The sequence below is a fragment of the Phaenicophaeus curvirostris genome, chromosome 34 (genome assembly GCF_032191515.1).
Source record: "Phaenicophaeus curvirostris isolate KB17595 chromosome 34, BPBGC_Pcur_1.0, whole genome shotgun sequence".
NCBI classification, from domain to species: Eukaryota; Metazoa; Chordata; class Aves; order Cuculiformes; family Cuculidae; genus Phaenicophaeus; species Phaenicophaeus curvirostris.
In genome coordinates this window covers 411,057-433,016 of record NC_091425.1, presented here as the reverse complement: position 1 = coordinate 433,016, position 21,960 = coordinate 411,057, and the positions used below count along the sequence as shown (strand labels likewise).

The window sequence follows — 21,960 nt, the reverse complement described above, 5'->3', positions numbered from 1 at the left end:
AGCAGCATCACCTCTGCTGGACCCATCAGGCTCAGTCTGTTCCATCCCTTTCTGCTTATCAACAAGACCCTACGTCCAGCTTAACCCGGGCAGATGTTTGTGTAGGGCCAGGGGGATGCAGAGAGGGTCAGATGGGATCTGTGAGCACTGACAGGGAGAAGGCATGGGACAGGGAATCAGCTCCATTGAGGTAAACCTCCAGAGAGAAGGGATAGGATCAGAGATGGAGAGGAAACTTAAACCAGAGATGTTGCTGTTGTTCTCTTGTTCTCTCTGCCAGTCTCTCTGGGGATGGGAGTTGCAGAGTCAGGCACTGATCTTCTGTGCGGCTTTGGGCAGTGCATTCCTGAGGAATTAATTATCTCGTCTGCACTAAGATATCCTCGTTAGGACATTTGGCTTTTCTTGAGTTTTCCTCGCAAGCACTATGCTGCCCTCACAGATGCAAACCTGTCCCGTCACACCTTTAGGCATTCGAAACCTCTAAGCCTGCTACCTTCTCAGCTCCTCATCCCCGGCAGTGCAGATGCTGACAGGCCCTTCTGCACCAGGAGCAGTTCCCCTGGACAACGCTGAACCCCAGCAGTGTCCCCTGTCCCCACCGTCCCCATGTCCCCTGCTGCAGAGCAGGGCTGACTCCTCGCAGCCAGCGGGCAGAGGCTCTGCTCCTCCCGGCACATTCAGCCGGCACCGAGCAGGGCTCCAGGCTCAGAGCTGAAGGAAGGGCTGAAAAAAGGGGACAAGGTGTGAGCAGGAGGGAGGGGAAGGAGAAATGGCTTTGATTTGGCTCAGAGGTTATCCTAACTTGTCACTGTCCTTCTCTCATATGACAGTGTCCTGTGTCTGGAGGCAGCAGATGTCCAACAGCAGCTCCATCACCCAGTTCCTCCTCCTGGCATTCGCAGACTCACGGGAGCTGCAGCTCTTGCACTTCTGGCTCTTCCTGGGCATCTACCTGGCTGCCCTCCTGGGAAACGGCCTCATCATCATCACCATCGCCTGGGACCACCACCTCCACACCCCCATGTACTTCTTCCTCCTCAACCTCGCCCTCCTCGACATGGGATCCATCTCCACCACTGTCCCCAAATCCATGGCCAATTCCCTCTGGGACACCAAGACCATCTCCTACTCAGGATGCGTTGCCCAAATGTTTCTATTTATTTTCTTCCTTGGTACAGAATATTTTCTTCTCACAGTCATGTCCTACGACCGCTACGTTGCCATCTGCAACCCCCTGCACTACGGGACCCTCCTGGGCAGCAGAGCTTGTGTCCGCATGGCAGCAGCTGCCTGGGGCACTGGGTTTCTCTCTGCTCTGCTGCACACGGCCAGTACATTTTCCCTGCCCCTGTGCCAGGGCAATGCTCTGGACCAGTTCTTCTGTGAAATCCCCCAGATCCTCAAGCTCTCCTGCTCACATGCCAACCTCAGGGAGGTTGGGCTTCTTGTGGTTAGTTTCTTAGTAGCTTTTGGCTGTTTTGTTTTCATTGTGGTGTCCTATGTGCAGATCTTCAGGGCCGTGCTGAGGATCCCCTCGGAGCAGGGACGGCACAAAGCCTTCTCCACGTGCCTCCCTCACCTGGCTGTGGTCTCCCTGTTTCTCAGCACTGACACGTTTACCTACCTTAAGCCTCCCTCCTTCTCCTCCCCATCCATGAATTTAGTTGTGTCATTTCTCTATGCAGTGGTAACTCCAGCACTGAATCCCCTCATCTACGGCTTGAGGAACAAGGACCTCAAGGATGCGCTGCGGGAACTTATAACTGGACAGAGCTCTGATGCAATAAATTCCTGACCTTCTGCATAGCAGTTCTGGTGTTACTCATGGCTGGTGTTACTGCCTTCTATATTTTTATATTTCTACTTTTTTTTTTTTAACTTATGATCATGTTTTCAACTCTTTTTGAGTTGGTTGTGGGTTAGGTAATGACAACCCACACTATTGTAATCAAAATAAAGCCACTGCAGCACCTTGTCTCTTCCTCTGACCCTCCCTCCAAGGCTTTCTGGAGCTTCAGGAACAATTCCTTTGCTCATGGCTGGAAAAGAAGAAAGTCCCAGCAGGGCAGCACTGCCAGACACCAGCACTTGATCCCCCAGAGCTGTTCTCTCTCCATTTCCACACTCTCCTCCTCCCCCCTTGCCTTGCTGTAAGGCCTGAGGGCTCTGAGCTTGGTCACAGCCATGCTGCTTGTGGGACAGAGCTGCCTCCAGAACAGCCTTTCCATAGAGCAAGGGGACCTCCTCAGGGCAGAGCCTCAAGGCTTGGGGCTTCTTCTAAACTTTCTTGCAGGAACTGACTCAAGCATTTGTCCCAGAGGCAATAATCCTGGTGAAACCCCTGCCAACCACCATTCCCAGCACCGGCCTCTCACCCCAGCTTGGAGAGTTTCTTTGTTCTTCCATGAGAGGACACTGATTGAGTAGACCAAAGGCCAATTTGGCATTGTACGGATCAGATGTGAGCGCACACATCATGTCTGTGAGCTGAGATGAACCTGAACGTGTAGAAAGAGCAGTTTCTTCAGTTTCCACGAAGATCTCTGGGACAGATATTGCCTCGAAGTCTCTTCTCATTGCAAGTAACAAGACATGGGAAATCGCCTCAATATAGCACTTGGATGTCCCTCCACGAACCAAGGTCCCCATGTTCATTCCTCATGATGTGGGGCAAGCGTACTTTTACCTGTTCAGGTCCTAGGACATGAGGAGGTGATGGATGAGTAGGGGGTTAGGATGTCAGTTGTGTCTCAGAAACTCAGAATCCAGTAGGAAACATCTGACTGTGACGGGGACGGTGAGGTCAGTTGTGTCTCTGGAGGTGACGGGGCAGCGGCAGGAACACGGCTGGGAAAGGAGCTCTGCCCAAGCCCCCACAGGACCTGTGCAGGGAGAGGGCTTGGGGACGGATGGAAAACACAACGGAGCCTCCTCAGGCCAGGAACAGGCTGGCAGCATCACCAGGAAAATCCCTTACGGTACGGGGGCACCACGGGTCCTTCACACCTCGGCACCTGCCAGGATCTGCTGACAGCATCTCTGGGGCAAATCCCTTGTGTTCCTTCTGTTGCCCCAGCAGCGTCACAGACACAAATCCCTTACAGTCAGGGGGCACCTCGGGCCCTTTGCCATTTCTTCTGCCCACAGGGATTGCATGAAGTTATTACAGTTTCTGGAAATTTCTATATGTACACAAAAACTGATTTTATTATAAAAATTTATGACTGGATAAGGGTTTAGTGGTGTCTGGGGATGATGTGCCATGTGCAGAAATAGGTGTTAAGCAGCCTGCGATCAAGCACCAAGTGCAGAGAGGAGCAAATGCAGGTAGGGAGCTTACTGGTAGGACCCAAATACAGAACGATATGGAGAGCTAGGATGATGTCTGGGAGAGGAAAGAGTCACAAGGAGGAACTTGTCAGGAAGAAGGAATGTCAAGGGAAGGGTAGTGGATGGGCAGACTGTTTTTTGAGCTTGAAGATCACAGGCTTCTAGAATATCTTGGGTTGGAAGGGGCTCATGAGGATCACTGAGTCCAGCTCCCTGATCCTCACACGACTGTGTAAAATGGAACCATATCACTAAGATGATTGTCAAGATGCTCCTTGAATTCTGACAGGCTTGGTGCCATCACCACTTCCCTGGGGTGTTCCAGTGACCGAGCATCCTCTCCATGAGGAACCTTTTCCAGATGTCCAGTTGGAACTTCCCCTGATGCAGCTTCATTCCTTTTCCTTGTGACCTACCCTGGTCACCAGGGAAAGGAGATCAGCGCCTTCCCCTTCACTGCCCTCCTTGAGGAAGCTCAAGACTGGGATGAGGTCCCAGCCGTGTCCCACGCTGGGCTCTGCACACAGCCCTGCTCTGGGCAAGAAGAGAGGCTGGACACGAAGAGCAACGGAAATCCAGGACTCCTGGTTTCAATCCAGCAGATGCCACCACAGACCGTGTCCTCACCGTTCCGTTCCAGCCCCTCTGCCCAGGCCAGGGCGAGAGTCTGAGCTCAGCAGCAGAGCAGCCTGCCCCACACGAGGACCTGCGGGAAGAGGATTATCTTTCTTGTGGATTCTGCAGCCACAGAAATGCTCCCTTGCACTTCTCCAAGGACATCCCTTTCCCCAAGGGAGCATGTCCAGCCTGGCCTGGCTGCCGGTGCTGCTTTCCTCCCTGTGCAGCCCACAAGGCCACTTCTATGACCCAGATTTCTATGTTCAGGCCCTTCTATGTCCGTCAGGGAGTGCGAGAGAGAGATAGACCAGTGGAGCAGGGCCCTCTCACTAACTCAGGGGCTGCTGGGGCTGTTGTGTCTGAACATCATCCACCTGCAAACTGCACGGTTGGGGGAACAAGAGATGGGGAAGGGCAGCAAGTTCCTGCCGGAGGAAGGAAACCTGCTCCCCTCACCCAGACAGCAAAGCCCCAGATCCCCCTGGTGAACAAGTACCAGCTGCTGCAGGTGGAATCCAGCCCTGAGGATGAGGATGATGGTTCCCACAGCCTAGAATCCTTCCCTAGGCTGCACCATCCTCAGAAAAAGATAAAAACATCCTCCATCAAGAAGAAGAGGAGGGTGATTGTTCTAGCGGACTCCCTCCTAAAAGGAACAGAGGGACCCATTTGCAGACCGGACCCGCTACACAGAGAGGTCTGCTGCTTACCGGGGGCATCAGGGAAGGAGGGAGCTAGAAAACTTCCTTCCCTGGTCCACAAGACAGACTACTATCCTCTGATAGTCCAAACTTGTAATGACGACCTAACAAACAAAAAGGCCAAAGCCATCAAGAAAGACTTCAGGACCATTGGGAGAATGATGGAGGGCTCTGGGGCACAAGTAGTATTCTGCTCCATCCCAAGGCTAAATAGGGAGGAGCGGGAAGCCAGGAAGAAGAATTCGATTAATACCTGGCTCCGAGCCTGGTGCGAGGAGAGGGGCTTTGGCTTCTTTGATCATGGGGTGGCTCACGCACCCCCAGGCTTTCACGCTAAGGGTGGGACATGTGGGCCTCCTAGGGGGGCTAATGCCCTTGCTAAAAACCTAACTAAGCTCATAAATCGAGCTTTAAACTAGATGTGAAGGGGGAGGGGGTTGAGCCCAGGCTAGACAGGAACGAGCCTGGACGAGGGAAATTGGTGATTGGGAGAGGGTGTGCTGGTGAGGACCACCAGTACCTCACCACACAGAAAGTGGGGGAGAACACACCTCGGGGTGCTCAAGGAGATACAGGCACTCTGGAGCTAGCTACTCCAGTTACCAGGCAGTTGGGAACAAACTCTGTTCCCTCTAAGAGGGCTGAAGGCTCGGCAGCTCAGCTGAAGGGCATTTACACCAATGCACGCAGCATGGGGAATAAGAAGGAAGAGCTGGAAGCTGTCGTAGGGCAAGGGGCCTATGATGTCGTTGCCATCACAGAAACGTGGTGGGACGACTCATATAACCGGAGTATGGCTATGGTGGGGTACAAACTCTTCAGGTGGGATAGGAAGGGTAGGAGAGGAGGCGGGGTAGCCCTCTTTGTAAGGGAGGACTTGGACTCCGTTGAGATGGAGTGTGGCGATCAGGAGGTTGAGTGCCTGTGGGTCAAAATCAGAGGAGCCCATAAGAAGGTAGATATTGTGATGGGAGTCTGTTACAGACCACCCAGCCAAGGAGAAGCAGCTGATGGGCTCTTCTATAAACAGCTGCGGTCAATCTCTAGATCAATGCCTCTCGTTCTTGTGGGAGACTTCAATCTGCCTGATATCTGCTGGGAGTACAATGTCTATGGGTCCTAGAAAACAGGTTAGAACCCTGGAATTGAAGATTTCAGTCCAAAACATGAGACTTCTGCACTAAAAGGATGGGTGTGGAGCTACAAATGTGTCTTTTGATCCCTCAAGGGATGAGAACCTCTTGCTTCCAAGAAATGAAGCTCTGGTCCTGAATGCAGGGCTTTAGGCACTCCAGTAGAGGCTTCGAGCCGTAAAGGAGGGGGTTGGATACTTTCCATGACAGTCTGGAGCTTCAAAAGGAGGGTTTGGGTCCTACCAGTGGTGCTTTCGAAGTGAAACTGAGGCTTTGAGCCCGGACCTCGGGTTTCATGCCCTGAAATGAAGCTGTGGTACCAAAGACAAAAGCTTTGCAGCTTGAAATATACCTGAGAGGCTAAAAATGAGGATCTAGGCCTTTACAACTGCAAACAACTCCAAAAATGAAGCTTTGTTCCCGGAAAAGGAAGCTCTGGAAGCTAGAAAGGAGCTAAAAATAAGGCTTTGGCCCATAACACTGAGGTTTTGGACATCCAGAATCAACTTTGGTCCTTAAAAATTATGCTCCGGGACAATGAAATGTGTCTTTAGACTTAAAAAACGAGGGTTGAGACTCAAAATGTAACTATGGGCCTCCTAAGAAAAGCTATAAGTGTTAAAAGACAAGTTGAAACCCTAAAATCAAGGATTTCCACCCTAAATATGAGACTTGGGGCACTAAAGAGATGGGTGCAGTGCTACAAGTTAAGTCTTTTGTCCCTGCGAAGGAGACAAACCTCTTGGTTCCTCTGTTGCCTCAAGAAATGAAGCTCTGGTCAAAACTGCAGGACTTTGGGTGCTCCAATGGAGGCTTGAGGCTGTAAAGGGGGAGGTTGGATCCTTTATGTGAGAGTTTGGAGCTTCAAAAAGAGCCTTTGGGCCCTACAAATGTTGCTTTGAAACTGAAATTGCATCTTTGAGCCCCGACATCAGGTTCTTTGCCCTAAAAAGAAGCCATGGTAGTGAACAGGATGGCTTTCAGCCTAAAAATGGGACTTGAGAGGCTCAAAAAGAGGATTTGAGCCCTCACAGTGAGGCTTTGTTGCCTGAAAAGGAGGATTTGGGAGCTAAAACTGAGCTTTTGAACCCTGTTAGAGGCTTTTGTCTCCAACATGGAAGCTGTGGACATAGAAAACCAGACTTTGTGCCTTAAAAATTGTGCTGAATAGTGCTGAAGGCTGAAGAGCTCTCCCGAGGCATCAAATCTGCTGAGTTTGAACCCCCAGGGGTGCAGAATCCCCCGCTGCCCTGGAGTCTCGGCCAAGGCTTTTCCCCTCCTGTCCATCCCAGAAGGATCCTGCTCCTCTGGACGAGAAGCTGGATGTTCCCAGGTGTCACAGGAGCTTTGGCCAGGTGATAGCTGCGTTCATGGAGCCATCAAGTGCCAAAGTCCTTTCTTTCAATCGTGGCCTCGGTGCCCTGTTGACGTCTAAACTGAGCTCTCTTGTTCCCTAGGTTTGTCTATGAGCATAAAATAGAGACCCACTTAGCAGGCTGCCCCAAGCAGGAGGTGGGAAGTGATGTAAATTGCATTGGGTTTGGTCTCTCTTTATATTCCTTTTATCTTTTTTTCTTTCGTCTATTAATCTATTTTTATCTTGGCCCTCAAATGAAAAAAAAATCTCCATGGAGAAGCACGGACAGAGAGCTGGCCAGCTGAAGTTTGCCCTGAGGAGGTGGACGTGGGCACCAGAACACTTGCTCTTCCTCACTAACAAGAGACCTCCACCAATCCCATGCCCTTTCAAAAGGGATTTCACAAAGAAATTTTGATCTTCTCCTGGAACTTCCTCAGCCTGCAGAAGAGAAGGCATCGGGGGGACGTTATAGAGGCCTTCCCGTACCTGAAGGGGTCACCAAGAAAGCTGGCAAGGGACTTTTTCCAAGGGCATGGAATGATAGGATGACAGGATGTGGCTTTATGGCCTAGGGAAGATTTAGATTAGACATTAGGGAGGAATTGTTCACAAAGAAGGTGGTGAGGACGTGGCTCGGGTGTCCCAGGGAAGCTGTGTGTGCCCCCTGCCTGGAGGGGTTCAAGGTCGGGCTGGATGGGGCTTTGAGCAGCCTGGTCCAGTGGGAGGTGTCCCTGCCCAGGGAAGGGGGGTTGAAACTGGATGGGCTTTAAGGTCCTTACCAACCCAAACCATTGTATGATTTTGAAAGTTCTAGAAAGTTTCAGATAAAACGTTTTTCTTAGGTGCACTTTGAAATCTTCCTCTGTAACCACACTGGGAAATGACTACAAGGAGCCATGCGAGGCTTGAAGACTTGAAGAAAACAACAGGAAGAGAAAGAGCTCATTAAGGCTTTCTGTAGGTTAATGAGATCCAGGATGGAATTGCTGATGAGTCCTTGAACCTCAGCTGCTGAGAGGAGTTGGAACAAAGCTCTCAAGAAGTCAAAAGCAAAGCTCAAAATTTCTTGAAGTCTTAGTTGGTCTCAGTGAGCATCGTTAGTGACAAAGGCTCCCCAGGGACTCATTAGAGCCGAGAATTGGAGGCCATGATTGCAGGAGGACAAAGGCGCCGTGCAGGCAGCTGTGATGCTGAGAAAAGCCTGGGTTCGCTTGGTGAAGCAGAAAGTCCAAGCCCTGACCCCCAGGCCCTGGGCAGGGAGATGTGGCTTTGACTGCAATGATGTTGGTGCCATGAGCCTTCTCACATTGCTGAATTGAAGTGGAAGCAGTTATTCCATGTGATTCCAAATACAGGCCTGTAGGGTTCCTTGAGATGCCAAGGCTCTCACACAGCTCCACGTGCACCAGAAGAGTTGGGGGATAGAAGGGTAGGGTTATTAATGTGCTGGATCGTAGAAGAGTGGCAGAAAATGCGTTTGTGAGAAAGATCATGTCAGAGAGGAGTCGAGTCATTGAGGTGCAATACAGAAGGACAGATGGTTCATAGAACGTTCAAATCATTGTGGATCATAGAATACTCAGGTCATGGAAGAGTCAAGTCATACGAGTGTGAGAGTTTAGTTGGGTATTGGCAGTGTTGGGTCATGGAAAGGTCATAGAAGAGTTCGCTCATAGAAGTTTCATGGAAATATTGAGGCACAGAAAGTGTGCGTTGTAGAAGCATCAGGATATAGAAAGACTGCAGAAGTATCACATTATAGAAGAGTTATCCAAGAGTCATAGAATTGTCAGTTCATAAAGGAAGCGTCTCATATGAGTCAGGTCATAGAGAGTCATAGAGGGGTCAGGTCATAGAAGGGTTTGTTAATAGTTGGGTCCTAGAAGAGTCGGGTCACAGAAGCATCTGGTCATATATTGGTCATAGAAGTGTTGGAGCATAAATGATTCATGTCATAGAAGAGTCACAGAAGACCTGGATCGGAGAAAGTCACAGCATTGAAGAGTCAGAGAGTAGCTGGGTCATAGAACGGTTTGTTCATAGAAGGCTTAAGACATAGAAGGACCTGGTCATGTAAGAGATGGTCGTGGAAGAGTTTAGTCATAGACAAGTCGGCTCGTAGAGGAGATATAGAAGAGCCCAGTCACAGATGGTCCATAGAAGAGTCAGCTCATAGAATATTTGAGTCATAGAAGATTTGGGTTATAGAATATTTGGGTCATGGAAGAGTCGACTCATAGAAACTTGAGTCGGGTCATAGAGGGGTCATAGAAGTGCCGGTTCACAAAAGGCTTAGGCCATAGAAGGGCTGTGTCATAGATTAGTCGGGTCATAGAGGAGTCGGGTTATAGAAGAGTCAGGTCATAGAAGAATCACAGAGAAGTCAGGCCATAGAAAGTTACGGAAGAGTCAGAGGAGAGTTGGGTCACAGAAGGCTTGGGTCACAGAAGGCTTGGGTCATAGAAGACATTTTTTAGAAGTGTTGGGTCATAAAAGACTCATATCGTAGAGGATTGGCGTCATAGAGGGTTGGGTCATATAAGAATTCAACTGTAGAAGGTTTAGAGAAGTGTTGGGTCATAGAAGGATCAAAGAAGATTTGGGCTATAGAAAGATCAGGTCATAAAAGGGACAGAGAAGTGCTGTTTATAGAAGAGTCTGGTCATAAAAGTTTCATAGAAAGTTTGGGTCATTTAAGGGTCATAGAGCAGTCTGGACATAAAAAAATTCAGGTCATAAAGAAGTCTTAGAAGGGTCATATAAGTCTTGGGTCATAGAAGACTCACTAGAATCAAAGAGGGCTCAGGTGACAGAAAACCTGTGTCCTAGAAGAGGTGGCTTATGTAAGTGTCTGGTCATGGGAGAATCAGATCATAGAAGAGGTGGGTCATAGAAGGATGGTGAGACATAATTTACCAAGGGAAATAAAATCCCCTTCTCTTTCAGACACCCAGAAATGGGATCCTACTAGACAAATTCTGGGGCAAAGCCTTTTGCTCCCCTACTCATCCACTGGCCATTTCTGATGTGGCAGTGGTACCAGCGGTCAGGGAGTTCCCACACTCTCCATGACCTCTGGAAGATGATGGAGACACTGTGACATCTTCCTGTTCACTCAGCTCCCTGCGATGCTGCCCCTCCTGTCTCATAGACTGTGAAGAATTCCTTTTGCCCAAGAGATCCCTGACTTGACCTCTACCCACTACTGGTCAAACTCCTCCAGAGCCCTACCATGAGTCACAAAGCCCTGTGAGACCTTGATGGGGAAGGCAGGGACAGAGGACACAGTGAACCTCAGATCTGTCTACACCTGACCCTTCTAAATCCAGCAGTGCCTACGCAGCGTATTTTTCTTCTTTAACTGTTCCTGAAGCAGCAAAATCTCATCATGGGTCCTTGAATGGACTTTCAAGCTGAGACTCAGTTTATCTGGAGCCTTGCAGTGCTTGGAAGATGCTGTCCTTGACTACCATCTCTCCTGAGCTCTGTGACCATGTCCCAGCTCTGTCTCCCATGGGAACGGCTCCAGCTCCTCCTGCCTGTGCCCCTGGCTGAGGCCATTGCTGCCCATTAGGGCTGAAGCCCTGAAGCTGTGGCACCAGGCAAACTCATCCCTGCCATGAGGAAACCACGACCAAGGGTTTCAAGACCCTGTGTGCGCATAAGCTTTGCAGAAGATGTGTCTGGGGGAAAGGGAGCTGAGTGTCTTCCCAGCCCCAAGTCTAAAGACCTCGGATGAAATGCCTGAATTCACTCCGTGGTACAGATCCTCCTACTTTGGAGAAATGATTTCGTTCGCTGTCACCTTTCTGAGGTCCTGTCTAATGGTGCGACAAGAAATTGATTCTCATTCCCTGTTATTTTTCTAACAGGAGCAATGACACTGCAGGACAGAAGTGTGCCTGCCCAGATGATGAAGGAAGCATCAGGGATGGCTTCAGCCTGTTTCTCAGAATGTTCCCCTGGAGCCCCAGGGACACCTCGAGGGAGCCCAGAGGGAGCAGAGAAAGCGCTGCCTTGGGCTGCTCCTCTGCTGCTGAGCTGGGCTGGGCTCCTGGCAGGGAGGGAGCTCATCATGAGACAGGAGATCATAAAAGAGCCAGGTCTGGCCGGGAGCAGCTCCTCTGCAAAGCCCAGCAGGGCTGAGGGCACTGCCTGCAGGCAGCGAGGGGACAGGAGGGAGCAGAGAGAGGGGAAAGGCAGGTGGGGTGGCAGGAGAGAGGAGGCTTCATTTGGAGAAAACTCTTCACAGCCCTTCTCCAGGTGAGTCTCTGAGTGCAGGACAATGCAGGTGCGGTTGCTGGAGGGATCTCCTAAAGCCGGCACAGCCACAGCCTGTGGGATCTGTCAGGAGGGCTCTTGCATTAAAGATAAGGAACTTCCCAGACTCTGTGTTTTCAGTTCCCTGCACCTGGGGAATTTGGTGGGAGAAATGGAACCAGAGCCTTTCATGCTTAAACAAGTCACTGAGACTCCTGAGCAGTATCCTTGAGTGGTCAGCAGGTCCGACAGGAGCCTCCGAATATGTCTCCAGCTGGTCCTCTGCCCATGGACAGCAGCAGCATCACCTCTGCTGGACCCATCAGGCTCAGTCTGTTCCATCCCTTTCTGCTTATCAACAAGACCCTACGTCCAGCTTAACCCGGGCAGATGTTTGTGTAGGGCCAGGGGGATGCAGAGAGGGTCAGATGGGATCTGTGAGCACTGACAGGGAGAAGGCATGGGACAGGGAATCAGCTCCATTGAGGTAAACCTCCAGAGAGAAGGGATAGGATCAGAGATGGAGAGGAAACTTAAACCAGAGATGTTGCTGTTGTTCTCTTGTTCTCTCTGCCAGTCTCTCTGGGGATGGGAGTTGCAGAGTCAGGCACTGATCTTCTGTGCGGCTTTGGGCAGTGCATTCCTGAGGAATTAATTATCTCGTCTGCACTAAGATATCCTCGTTAGGACATTTGGCTTTTCTTGAGTTTTCCTCGCAAGCACTATGCTGCCCTCACAGATGCAAACCTGTCCCGTCACACCTTTAGGCATTCGAAACCTCTAAGCCTGCTACCTTCTCAGCTCCTCATCCCCGGCAGTGCAGATGCTGACAGGCCCTTCTGCACCAGGAGCAGTTCCCCTGGACAACGCTGAGCCCCAGCAGTGTCCCCTGTCCCCACCGTCCCCATGTCCCCTGCTGCAGAGCAGGGCTGACTCCTCGCAGCCAGCGGGCAGAGGCTCTGCTCCTCCCGGCACATTCAGCCGGCACCGAGCAGGGCTCCAGGCTCAGAGCTGAAGGAAGGGCTGAAAAAAGGGGACAAGGTGTGAGCAGGAGGGAGGGGAAGGAGAAATGGCTTTGATTTGGCTCAGAGGTTATCCTAACTTGTCACTGTCCTTCTCTCATATGACAGTGTCCTGTGTCTGGAGGCAGCAGATGTCCAACAGCAGCTCCATCACCCAGTTCCTCCTCCTGCCATTCGCAGACTCACGGGAGCTGCAGCTCTTGCACTTCTGGCTCTTCCTGGGCATCTACCTGGCTGCCCTCCTGGGAAACGGCCTCATCATCATCACCATCGCCTGGGACCACCACCTCCACACCCCCATGTACTTCTTCCTCCTCAACCTCGCCCTCCTCGACATGGGATCCATCTCCACCACTGTCCCCAAATCCATGGCCAATTCCCTCTGGGACACCAAGACCATCTCCTACTCAGGATGCGTTGCCCAAATGTTTCTATTTATTTTCTTCCTTGGTACAGAATATTTTCTTCTCACAGTCATGTCCTACGACCGCTACGTTGCCATCTGCAACCCCCTGCACTACGGGACCCTCCTGGGCACCAGAGCTTGTGTCCGCATGGCAGCAGCTGCCTGGGGCGCTGGGTTTCTCTCTGCTCTGCTGCACACGGCCAGTACATTTTCCCTGCCCCTGTGCCAGGGCAATGCTCTGGACCAGTTCTTCTGTGAAATCCCGCAGATCCTCAAGCTCTCCTGCTCACATGCCAACCTCAGGGAGGTTGGGCTTCTTGTGGTTAGTTTCTTAGTAGCTTTTGGCTGTTTTGTTTTCATTGTGGTGTCCTATGTGCAGATCTTCAGGGCCGTGCTGAGGATCCCCTCGGAGCAGGGACGGCACAAAGCCTTCTCCACGTGCCTCCCTCACCTGGCTGTGGTCTCCCTGTTTCTCAGCACTGACACGTTTACCTACCTTAAGCCTCCCTCCTTCTCCTCCCCATCCATGAATTTAGTTGTGTCATTTCTCTATGCAGTGGTAACTCCAGCACTGAATCCCCTCATCTACGGCTTGAGGAACAAGGACCTCAAGGATGCGCTGCGGGAACTTATAACTGGACAGAGCTCTGATGCAATAAATTCCTGACCTTCTGCATAGCAGTTCTGGTGTTACTCATGGCTGGTGTTACTGCCTTCTATATTTTTATATTTCTACTTTTTTTTTTTTTAACTTATGATCATGTTTTCAACTCTTTTTGAGTTGGTTGTGGGTTAGGTAATGACAACCCACACTATTGTAATCAAAATAAAGCCACTGCAGCACCTTGTCTCTTCCTCTGACCCTCCCTCCAAGGCTTTCTGGAGCTTCAGGAACAATTCCTTTGCTCATGGCTGGAAAAGAAGAAAGTCCCAGCAGGGCAGCACTGCCAGGCACCAGCACTTGATCCCCCAGAGCTGTTCTCTCTCCATATCCACACTCTCCATCTCCCCATTTCCACACTCTCCTTCTCCCCCCTTGCCTTGCTGTAAGGCCTGAGGGCTCTGAGCTTGGTCACAGCCATGCTGCTTGTGGGACAGAGCTGCCTCCACAGCAGCCTTTCCATAGAGCAAGGGGACCTCCTCAGGGCAGAGCCTCAAGGCTTGGGGCTTCTTCTAAACTTTCTCTCAGGAACTGACTCAAGCATTTGTCCCAGAGGCAATAATCCTGGTGAAACCCCTGCCAACCACCATTCCCAGCACTGGCCTCTCACCCCAGCTTGGAGAGTTTCTTTGTTCTTCCATGAGAGGACACTGATTGAGTAGACCAAAGGCCAGTTTGGCATTGTACGGATCAGATGTGAGCGCACACATCATGTCTGTGAGCTGAGATGAACCTGAACGTGTAGAAAGAGCAGTTTCTTCAGTTTCCACGAAGATCTCTGGGACAGATATTGCCTCGAAGTCTCTTCTCATTGCAAGTAACAAGACATGGGAAATCGCCTCAATATAGCACTTGGATGTCCCTCCACGAACCAAGGTCCCCATGTTCATTCCTCATGATGTGGGGCAAGCGTACTTTTACCTGTTCAGGTCCTAGGACATGAGGAGGTGATGGATGAGTAGGGGGTTAGGATGTCAGTTGTGTCTCAGAAACTCAGAATCCAGCAGGAAACATCTGACTGTGACGGGGACGGTGAGGTCAGTTCTGTCTCTGGAGGTGACGGGGCAGCAGCAGGAACACGGCTGGGAAAGGAGCTCTGCCCAAGCCCCCACAGGACCTGTGCAGGGAGAGGGCTTGGGGACGGATGGAAAACACAACGGAGCCTCCTCAGGCCAGGAACAGGCTGGCAGCATCACCAGGAAAATCCCTTACGGTATGGGGGCACCACGGGTCCTTCACACCTCGGCACCTGCCAGGATCTGCTGACAGCATCTCTGGGGCAAATGCCTTGTGCTCCTTCTGTTGCCCCAGCAGCGTCACAGACACAAATCCCTTACAGTCAGGGGGCACCTCGGGCCCTTTGACATTTCTTCTGCCCACAGGGATTGCATGAAGTTATTACAGTTTCTGGAAATTTCTATATGGGCACAAAATCTGCTTTTATTATAAAAATTTATGACTGGATGAGGGTTTAGTGGTGTCTGGGGATGATGTGCCATGTGCAGAAATAGGTGTTAAGCAGCCTGCGATCAAGCACCAAGTGCAGAGAGGAGCAAATGCAGGTAGGGAGTGTACCGGTAGGAACCAAATACAGAACGATATGGAGAGCTAGGATGATGTCTGGGAGAGGAAAGAGTCACAAGGAGGAACTTGTCAGGAAGAAGTAATGTCAAGGGATGGGTAGTGGATGGGCAGACTATTTTTTGAGCTTGAAGATCACAGGCTTCTAGAATATCTTGGGTTGGAAGGGGCTCATGAGGATCACTGAGTCCAGCTCCCTGATCCTCACACGACTGTGTAAAATGGAACCATATCACTAAGATGATTGTCAAGATGCTCCTTGAACTCTGACAGGCTTGGTGCCATCACCACTTCCCTGGGGTGTTCCAGTGACTGAGCACCCTCTCCATGAGGAACCTTTTCCAGATGTCCAGTTGGAACTTCCCCTGATGCAGCTGCATTCCATTTCCTTGTGATCTACCCTGGTCACCAGGGAAAGGAGATCAGCGCGTTCCCCTTCACTGCCCTCCTTGAGGAAGCTCAAGACTGGGATGAGGTCCCAGCCGTGTCCCACGCTGGGCTCTGCACACAGCCCTGCTCTGGGCAAGAAGAGAGGCTGGACACGAAGAGCAACGGAAATCCAGGACTCCTGGTTTCAATCCAGCAGATGCCACCACAGACCGTGTCCTCACCGTTCCGTTCCAGCCCTTCTGCCCAGGCCAGGTCGAGAGTCTGAGCTCAGCAGCAGAGCAGCCTGCCCCACACGAGGACCTGCGGGAAGAGGATTATCTTTCTTGTGGATTCTGCAGCCACAGAAATGCTCCCTTGCACTTCTCCAAGGACATCCCTTTCCCCAAGGGAGCATGTCCAGCCTGGCCTGGCTGCCGGTGCTGGTTTCCTCCCTGTGCAGCCCACAAGGCCACTTCTATGACCCAGATTTCTATGTTCAGGCCCTTCTATGTCCATCAGGGAGTGCGAGAGAGAGATAGACAAGTGGAGCAGGGCCCTCTCACTAACTCAGCGGCTGCTGGGGCTGGTGTGTTCGAACATCATCAACCTGCAAACTGTATGGTTGGGGGAACAAGAGATGGGGAAGGGCAGCAAGTTCCTGCCAGAGGAAGGAAACCTGCTCCCCTCACCCAGACAGCAAAGCCCCAGATCCCCCTGGGGAACAAGTACCAGCTGCTGCAGGTGGAATCTAACCCCGAGGATGAGGATGATGGTTCCCACAGCCTAGAATCCTTCCCTAGGCTGCACCATCCTCAGAAAAAGATAAAAACATCCTCCATCAAGAAGAAGAGGAGGGTGATTGTTGTAGGGGACTCCCTCCTAAAAGGAACAGAGGGACCCATCTGCAGACCGGACCCGCTCCACAGAGAGGTCTGCTGCTTACCGGGGGCATCAGGGAAGGAGGGAGCTAGAAAACTTCCTTCCCTGGTCCACGAGACAGACTACTGTCCTCTGATAGTCCAAACTGGTAACGACGACCTAACAAACAAAAGGCCAAAGCCATCAAGAAAGACTTCAGGGCCATTGGGAGAATGATGGAGGGCTCTGGGGCACAAGTAGTATTCTGCTCCATCCCAAGGCTAAATAGGGAGGAGCGGGAAGCCAGGATGAAGAATTCGATTAATACCTGGCTCTGAGCCTGGTGCGAGGAGAGGGGCTTTGGCTTCTTTGATCATGGGGTGGCTCACGCACCCCCAGGCTTTCACGCTAAGGGTGGACACGTGGGTCTCCTAGGGGGGCTAAAGCCCTTGCTAAAAACCTAACTAAGCTCATAAATCGAGCTTTAAACTAGATGTGAAGGGGGAGGGGGTTGAGCCCAGGCTAGACAGGAACGAGCCTGGACGTGGGGCAATGGAGATTGGGAGAGGGTGTGCTGGTGAGGACCACCAGTACCTCACCACACAGAAAGTGGGGGAGAACACACCTCGGGGTGCTCAAGGAGATACAGGCACTCTGGAGCGAGCTACTCCAGTGACCAGGCAGTTGGGAACGAACCCTGTTCCCTCTAAGAGGGCTGAAGGCTCGGCAGCTCAGCTGAAGGGCATTTACACCAATGCACGCAGCATGGGGAATAAGAAGGAAGAGCTGGAAGCTGTCGTAGGGCAAGGGGCCTATGATGTCGTTGCCATCACAGAAACGTGGTGGGACGACTCATATAACCGGAGTACGGCTATGGTGGGGTACAAACCCTTCAGGAGGGATAGGAAGGGTAGGAGAGGAGGCGGGGTAGCCCTCTTTGTAAGGGAGGACTTGGACTCCGTTGAGATGGAGTGTGGCGATCAGGAGGTTGAGTGCCTGTGGGTTAAAATCAGAGGAGCCCACCAGAAGGTAGATTTTGTGATGGGAGTCTGTTACAGACCACCCAGCCAAGGAGAAGCAGCTGATGAGCTCTTCTATAAACAGCTGCATTCAATCTCTAGATCAATGCCTCTCGTTCTTGTGGGAGACTTCAATCTGCCTGATATCTGCTGGGAGTACAATGTCTATGGGTCCTAGAAAACAGGTTAGAACCCTGGAATTGAAGATTTCAGTCCAAAACATGAGACTTCTGCACTAAAAGGATGGGTGTGGAGCTACAAATGTGTCTTTTGATCCCTCAAGGGATGAGAATCTCTTGCTTCCAAGAAATGAAGCTCTGGTCCTGAATGCAGGGCTTTAGGCACTCCAGTAGAGGCTTCGAGCCGTAAAGGAGGGGGTTGGATACTTTCCATGACAGTCTGGAGCTTCAAAAGGAGGGTTTGGGTCCTACCAGTGGTGCTTTGAAAGTGAAACTGAGGCTTTGAGCCCGGACCTCGGGTTTCATGCCCTGAAATGATGCTGTGGTACCAAAGGCGACAGCTTTGCAGCTTGAAATATACCTGAGAGGCTAAAAATGAGGATCTGGGCCTTTACAATTGCAAACAACTCCAAAAATGAAGCTTTATTCCCTGAAAAGGAAGCTTTGGAAGCTAGAAAGGAGCTAAAAATAAGGCTTTGGCCCATAACACTGAGGTTTTGGACATCCAGAATCAACTTTGGTCCTTAAAAATTATGCTCCGGGACAATGAAATGTGTCTTTAGACTTAAAAAACGAGGGTTGAGACTCAAAATGTAACTATGGGCCTCCTAAGAAAAGCTATAAGTGTTAAAAGACAAGTTGGAACCCTAAAATCAAGGATTTCCACCCTAAATATGAGACTTGGGGCACTAAAGAGATGGGTGCAGTGCTACAAGTTAAGTCTTTTGTCCCTGCGAAGGAGACAAACCTCTTGGTTCCTCTGTTGCCTCAAGAAATGAAGCTCTGGTCAAAACTGCAGGACTTTGGGTGCTCCAATGGAGGCTTCAGGCTGTAAAGGGGGAGGTTGGATCCTTTATGTGAGAGTTTGGAGCTTCAAAAAGAGCCTTTGGGCCCTACAAATGTTGCTTTGAAACTGAAATTGCATCTTTGAGCCCCGACATCAGGTTCTTTGCCCTAAAAAGAAGCCATGGTAGTGAACAGGATGGCTTTCAGCCTAAAAATGGGACTTGAGAGGCTCAAAAAGAGGATTTGAGCCCTCACAGTGAGGCTTTGTTGCCTGAAAAGGAAGCTTTGGGAGCTAAAAATGAGCTTTTGAACCCTGTTAGAGGCTTTTGTCTCCAAAATGGAAGCTGTGGACATAGAAAACCAGACTTTGTGCCTTAAAAATTGTGCTGAATTGTGCTGAAGGCTGAAGAGCTCTCCCGAGGCATCAAATCTGCTGAGTTTGAACCCCCAGGGGTGCAGAATCCCCCGCTGCCCTGGAGCCTCGGCCGAGGCTGCCCCACGCTCACACAAAGGCTTTTCCCCTCCTGTCCATCCCAGAAGGATCCTGCTCCTCTGGACGAGAAGCTGGATGTTCCCAGGTGTCACAGGAGCCTTGGCCAGGTGATAGCTGCGTTCATGGAGCCATCAAGTGCCAAAGTCCTTTCTTTCAATCGTGGCCTCGGTGCCCTGTTGACGTCTAAACTGAGCTCTCTTGTTCCCTAGGTTTGTCTATGAGCATAAAATAGAGACCCACTTAGCAGGCTGCCCCAAGCAGGAGGTGGGAAGTGATGTAAATTGCATTGGGTTTGGTCTCTCTTTATATTCCTTTTATCTTTTTTTCTTTCGTCTATTAATCTATTTTTACCTTGGCCCTCAAATGGAAAAAGCATCTCCATGGAGAAGCACGGACAGAGAGCTGGCCAGCTGAAGTTTGCCCTGAGGAGGTGGACGTGGGCACCAGAACACTTGCTCTTCCTCACTAACAAGAGACCTCCACCAATCCCATGCCCTTTCAAAAGGGATTTCACAAAGAAATTTTGATCTTCTCCTGGAACTTCCTCAGCCTGCAGAAGAGAAGGCATCGGGGGGACGTTATAGAGGCCTTCCCGTACCTGAAGGGGTCACCAAGAAAGCTGGCAAGGGACTTTTTCCAAGGGCATGGAATGATAGGATGACAGGATGTGGCTTTATGGCCTAGGGAAGATTTAGATTAGACATTAGGGAGGAATTGTTCACAAAGAAGGTGGTGAGGACGTGGCTCAGGTATCCCAGGGAAGCTGTGTGTGCCCCCTGCCTGGAGGGGTTCAAGGTCGGGCTGGATGGGGCTTGGAGCAGCCTGGTCCAGTGGGAGGTGTCCCTGCCCAGGGAAGGGGGGTTGAAACTGGATGGGCTTTAAGGTCCTTACCAACCCAAACCATTGTATGATTTTGAAACTTCTAGAAAGTTTCAGATAAAACGTTTTTCTTAGGTGCACTTTGAAATCTTCCTCTGTAACCACACTGGGAAATGACTACAAGGAGCCATGCGAGGCTTGAAGACTTGAAGAAAACAGCAGGAAGAGAAAGAGCTCATTAAGGCTTTCTGTAGGTTAATGATATCCAGGATGGAATTGCTGATGAGTCCTTGAACCTCAGCTGCTGAGAGGAGATGGAACAAAGCTCTCAAGAAGTCAAAAGCAAAGCTCAAAATTTCTTGAAGTCTTAGTTGGTCTCAGTGAGCATCGTTAGTGACAAAGGCTCCCCAGGGACTCATTAGAGCCGAGAATTGGAGGCCATGATTGCAGGAGGACAAAGGCGCCGTGCAGGCAGCTGTGATGCTGAGAAAAGCCTGGGTTCACTTGGTGAAGCAGAAAGTCCAAGCCCTGACCCCCAGGCCCTGGGCAGGGAGATGTGGCTTTGACTGCAATGATGTTGGTGCCATGAGCCTTCTCACATTGCTGAATTGAAGTGGAAGCAGTTATTTCTTGTGATTCCAAATACAGGCCTGTAGGGTTCCTTGAGATGCCAAGGCTCTCACACAGCTTCACGTGCACCAGAAGAGTTGGGGGATAGAAGGGTAGGGTTATTAATGGGCTGGATCGTAGAAGAGTGGCAGAAAATGTGTTTGTGAGAAAGATCATGTCAGAGAGGAGTCGAGTCATAGAGGTGCAATACAGAAGGACAGATGGTTCATAGAACGTTCAAATCATTGTGGATCATAGAATACTCAGGTCATGGAAGAGTCAAGTCATATGAGTGTGAGAGTTTAGTCGGGTATTGGCAGTGTTGGGTCATGGAAAGGTCATAGAAGAGTTCGCTCATAGAAGTTTCATGGAAACATTGAGGCACAGAAAGTGTGCGTTGTAGAAGCATCAGGATATAGAAAGACTGCAGAAGTATCACATTATAGAAGAGTATAGAGTTGTCATAGAGCCATAGAATTGTCAGTTCATAAAGGAAGCGTCTCATATGAGTCAGGTCATAGAGTGTCATAGAGGGGTCAGGTCATAGAAGGGTTTGTTAATGGTTGGGTCCTAGAAGAGTCGGGTCACAGAAGCATCTGGTCATATATTGGTCATAGCAGTGTTGGAGCATAAATGATTCATGTCATAGAAGAGTCACAGAAGACCTGGATCGGAGAAAGACACAGCACTGAAGAGTCAGAGAGTAGCTGGGTCATAGAACGGTTTCTTCATAGAAGGCTTAAGTCATAGAAGGACCTGGTCATGTAAGAGATGGTCGCGGAAGAGTTTAGTCATAGACAAGTCGGCTCATAGAGGAGATATAGAAGAGCCCAGTCACAGATGGTCCATAGAAGGGTCAGCTCATAGAATATTTGAGTCATAGAAGATTTGGGTTATAGAATATTTGGGTCATGGAAGAGTCGACTCATAGAAACTTGAGTCGGGTCATAGAGGGGTCATAGAAGTGCCGGTTCACAAAAGGCTTAGGCCATAGAAGGGCCGGGTCATAGATTAGTCGGGTCATAGAGGAGTCGGGTTATAGAAGAGTCAGGTCATAGAAGAATTACAGAGAAGTCAGGTCATAGAAAGTTACGGAAGAGTCAGAGGAGAGTTGGGTCACAGAAGGCTTGGGTCATAGAAGACTTTTTTTAGAAGTCTTGGATCATAAAAGACTCATATCATAGAGGATTGGCGTCATAGAGGGTTGGGTCATATAAGAATTCAACTGTAGAAGGTTTAGAGAAGTGTTGGGTCATAGAAGGATCAAAGAAGATTTGGGCTATAGAAAGATCAGGTCATAAAAGGGACAGAGAAGTGCTGTTTATAGAAGAGTCTGGTCATAAAAGCTTCATAGAAAGTTTGGGTCATTTAAGGGTCATAGAGGAGTCTGGACATAAAAAAATTCAGGTCATAAAGAAGTCTTAGAAGGGTCATATAAGTCTTGGGTCATAGAAGACTCACTAGAATCAAAGAGGGCTCAGGTGACAGAATACCTGCGTCCTAGAAGAGGTGGCTTATGTAAGTGTCTGGTCATGGGAGAATCAGATCATAGAAGAGTTGGGTCATAGAAGGATGGTGAGACATAATCTACCAAGGGAAATAAAATCCCCTTCCCTTTCAGACACCCAGAAATGGGATCCTACTAGACAAATTCTGGGGCAAAGCCTTTTGCTCCCCTACTCATCCACTGGCCATTTCTGATGTGGCAGTGGTACCAGCGGTCAGGGAGTTCCCACACTCTCCATGACCTCTG

General features: G+C 50.3%; 2 protein-coding genes across 2 annotated transcripts; both read left to right on the top strand.

The window, feature by feature from the left end:
• Window positions 1-856: 856 nt before the first annotated feature.
• On the top strand, window positions 857-1,798 carry LOC138732604 (olfactory receptor 14A16-like). Its single transcript, XM_069879244.1, has one exon. It carries the CDS (start codon window positions 857-859, stop codon window positions 1,796-1,798), a length of 942 nt encoding a protein of 313 aa, XP_069735345.1.
• Window positions 1,799-12,558: 10,760 nt separating this feature from the next.
• LOC138732602 (olfactory receptor 14A16-like) lies at window positions 12,559-13,500 on the top strand. Its single transcript, XM_069879243.1, has one exon. The coding sequence runs from the start codon at window positions 12,559-12,561 to the stop codon at window positions 13,498-13,500; it is 942 nt and encodes a 313-aa protein (XP_069735344.1).
• Window positions 13,501-21,960: the final 8,460 nt, after the last annotated feature.

Coding starts and splice junctions, on each gene's coding strand:
- LOC138732604 (XM_069879244.1), top strand. CDS start 857: ATGTCCAACAGCAGCTCCATCACCCAGTTCCTCCTCCTGGCATTCGCA.
- LOC138732602 (XM_069879243.1), top strand. CDS start 12,559: ATGTCCAACAGCAGCTCCATCACCCAGTTCCTCCTCCTGCCATTCGCA.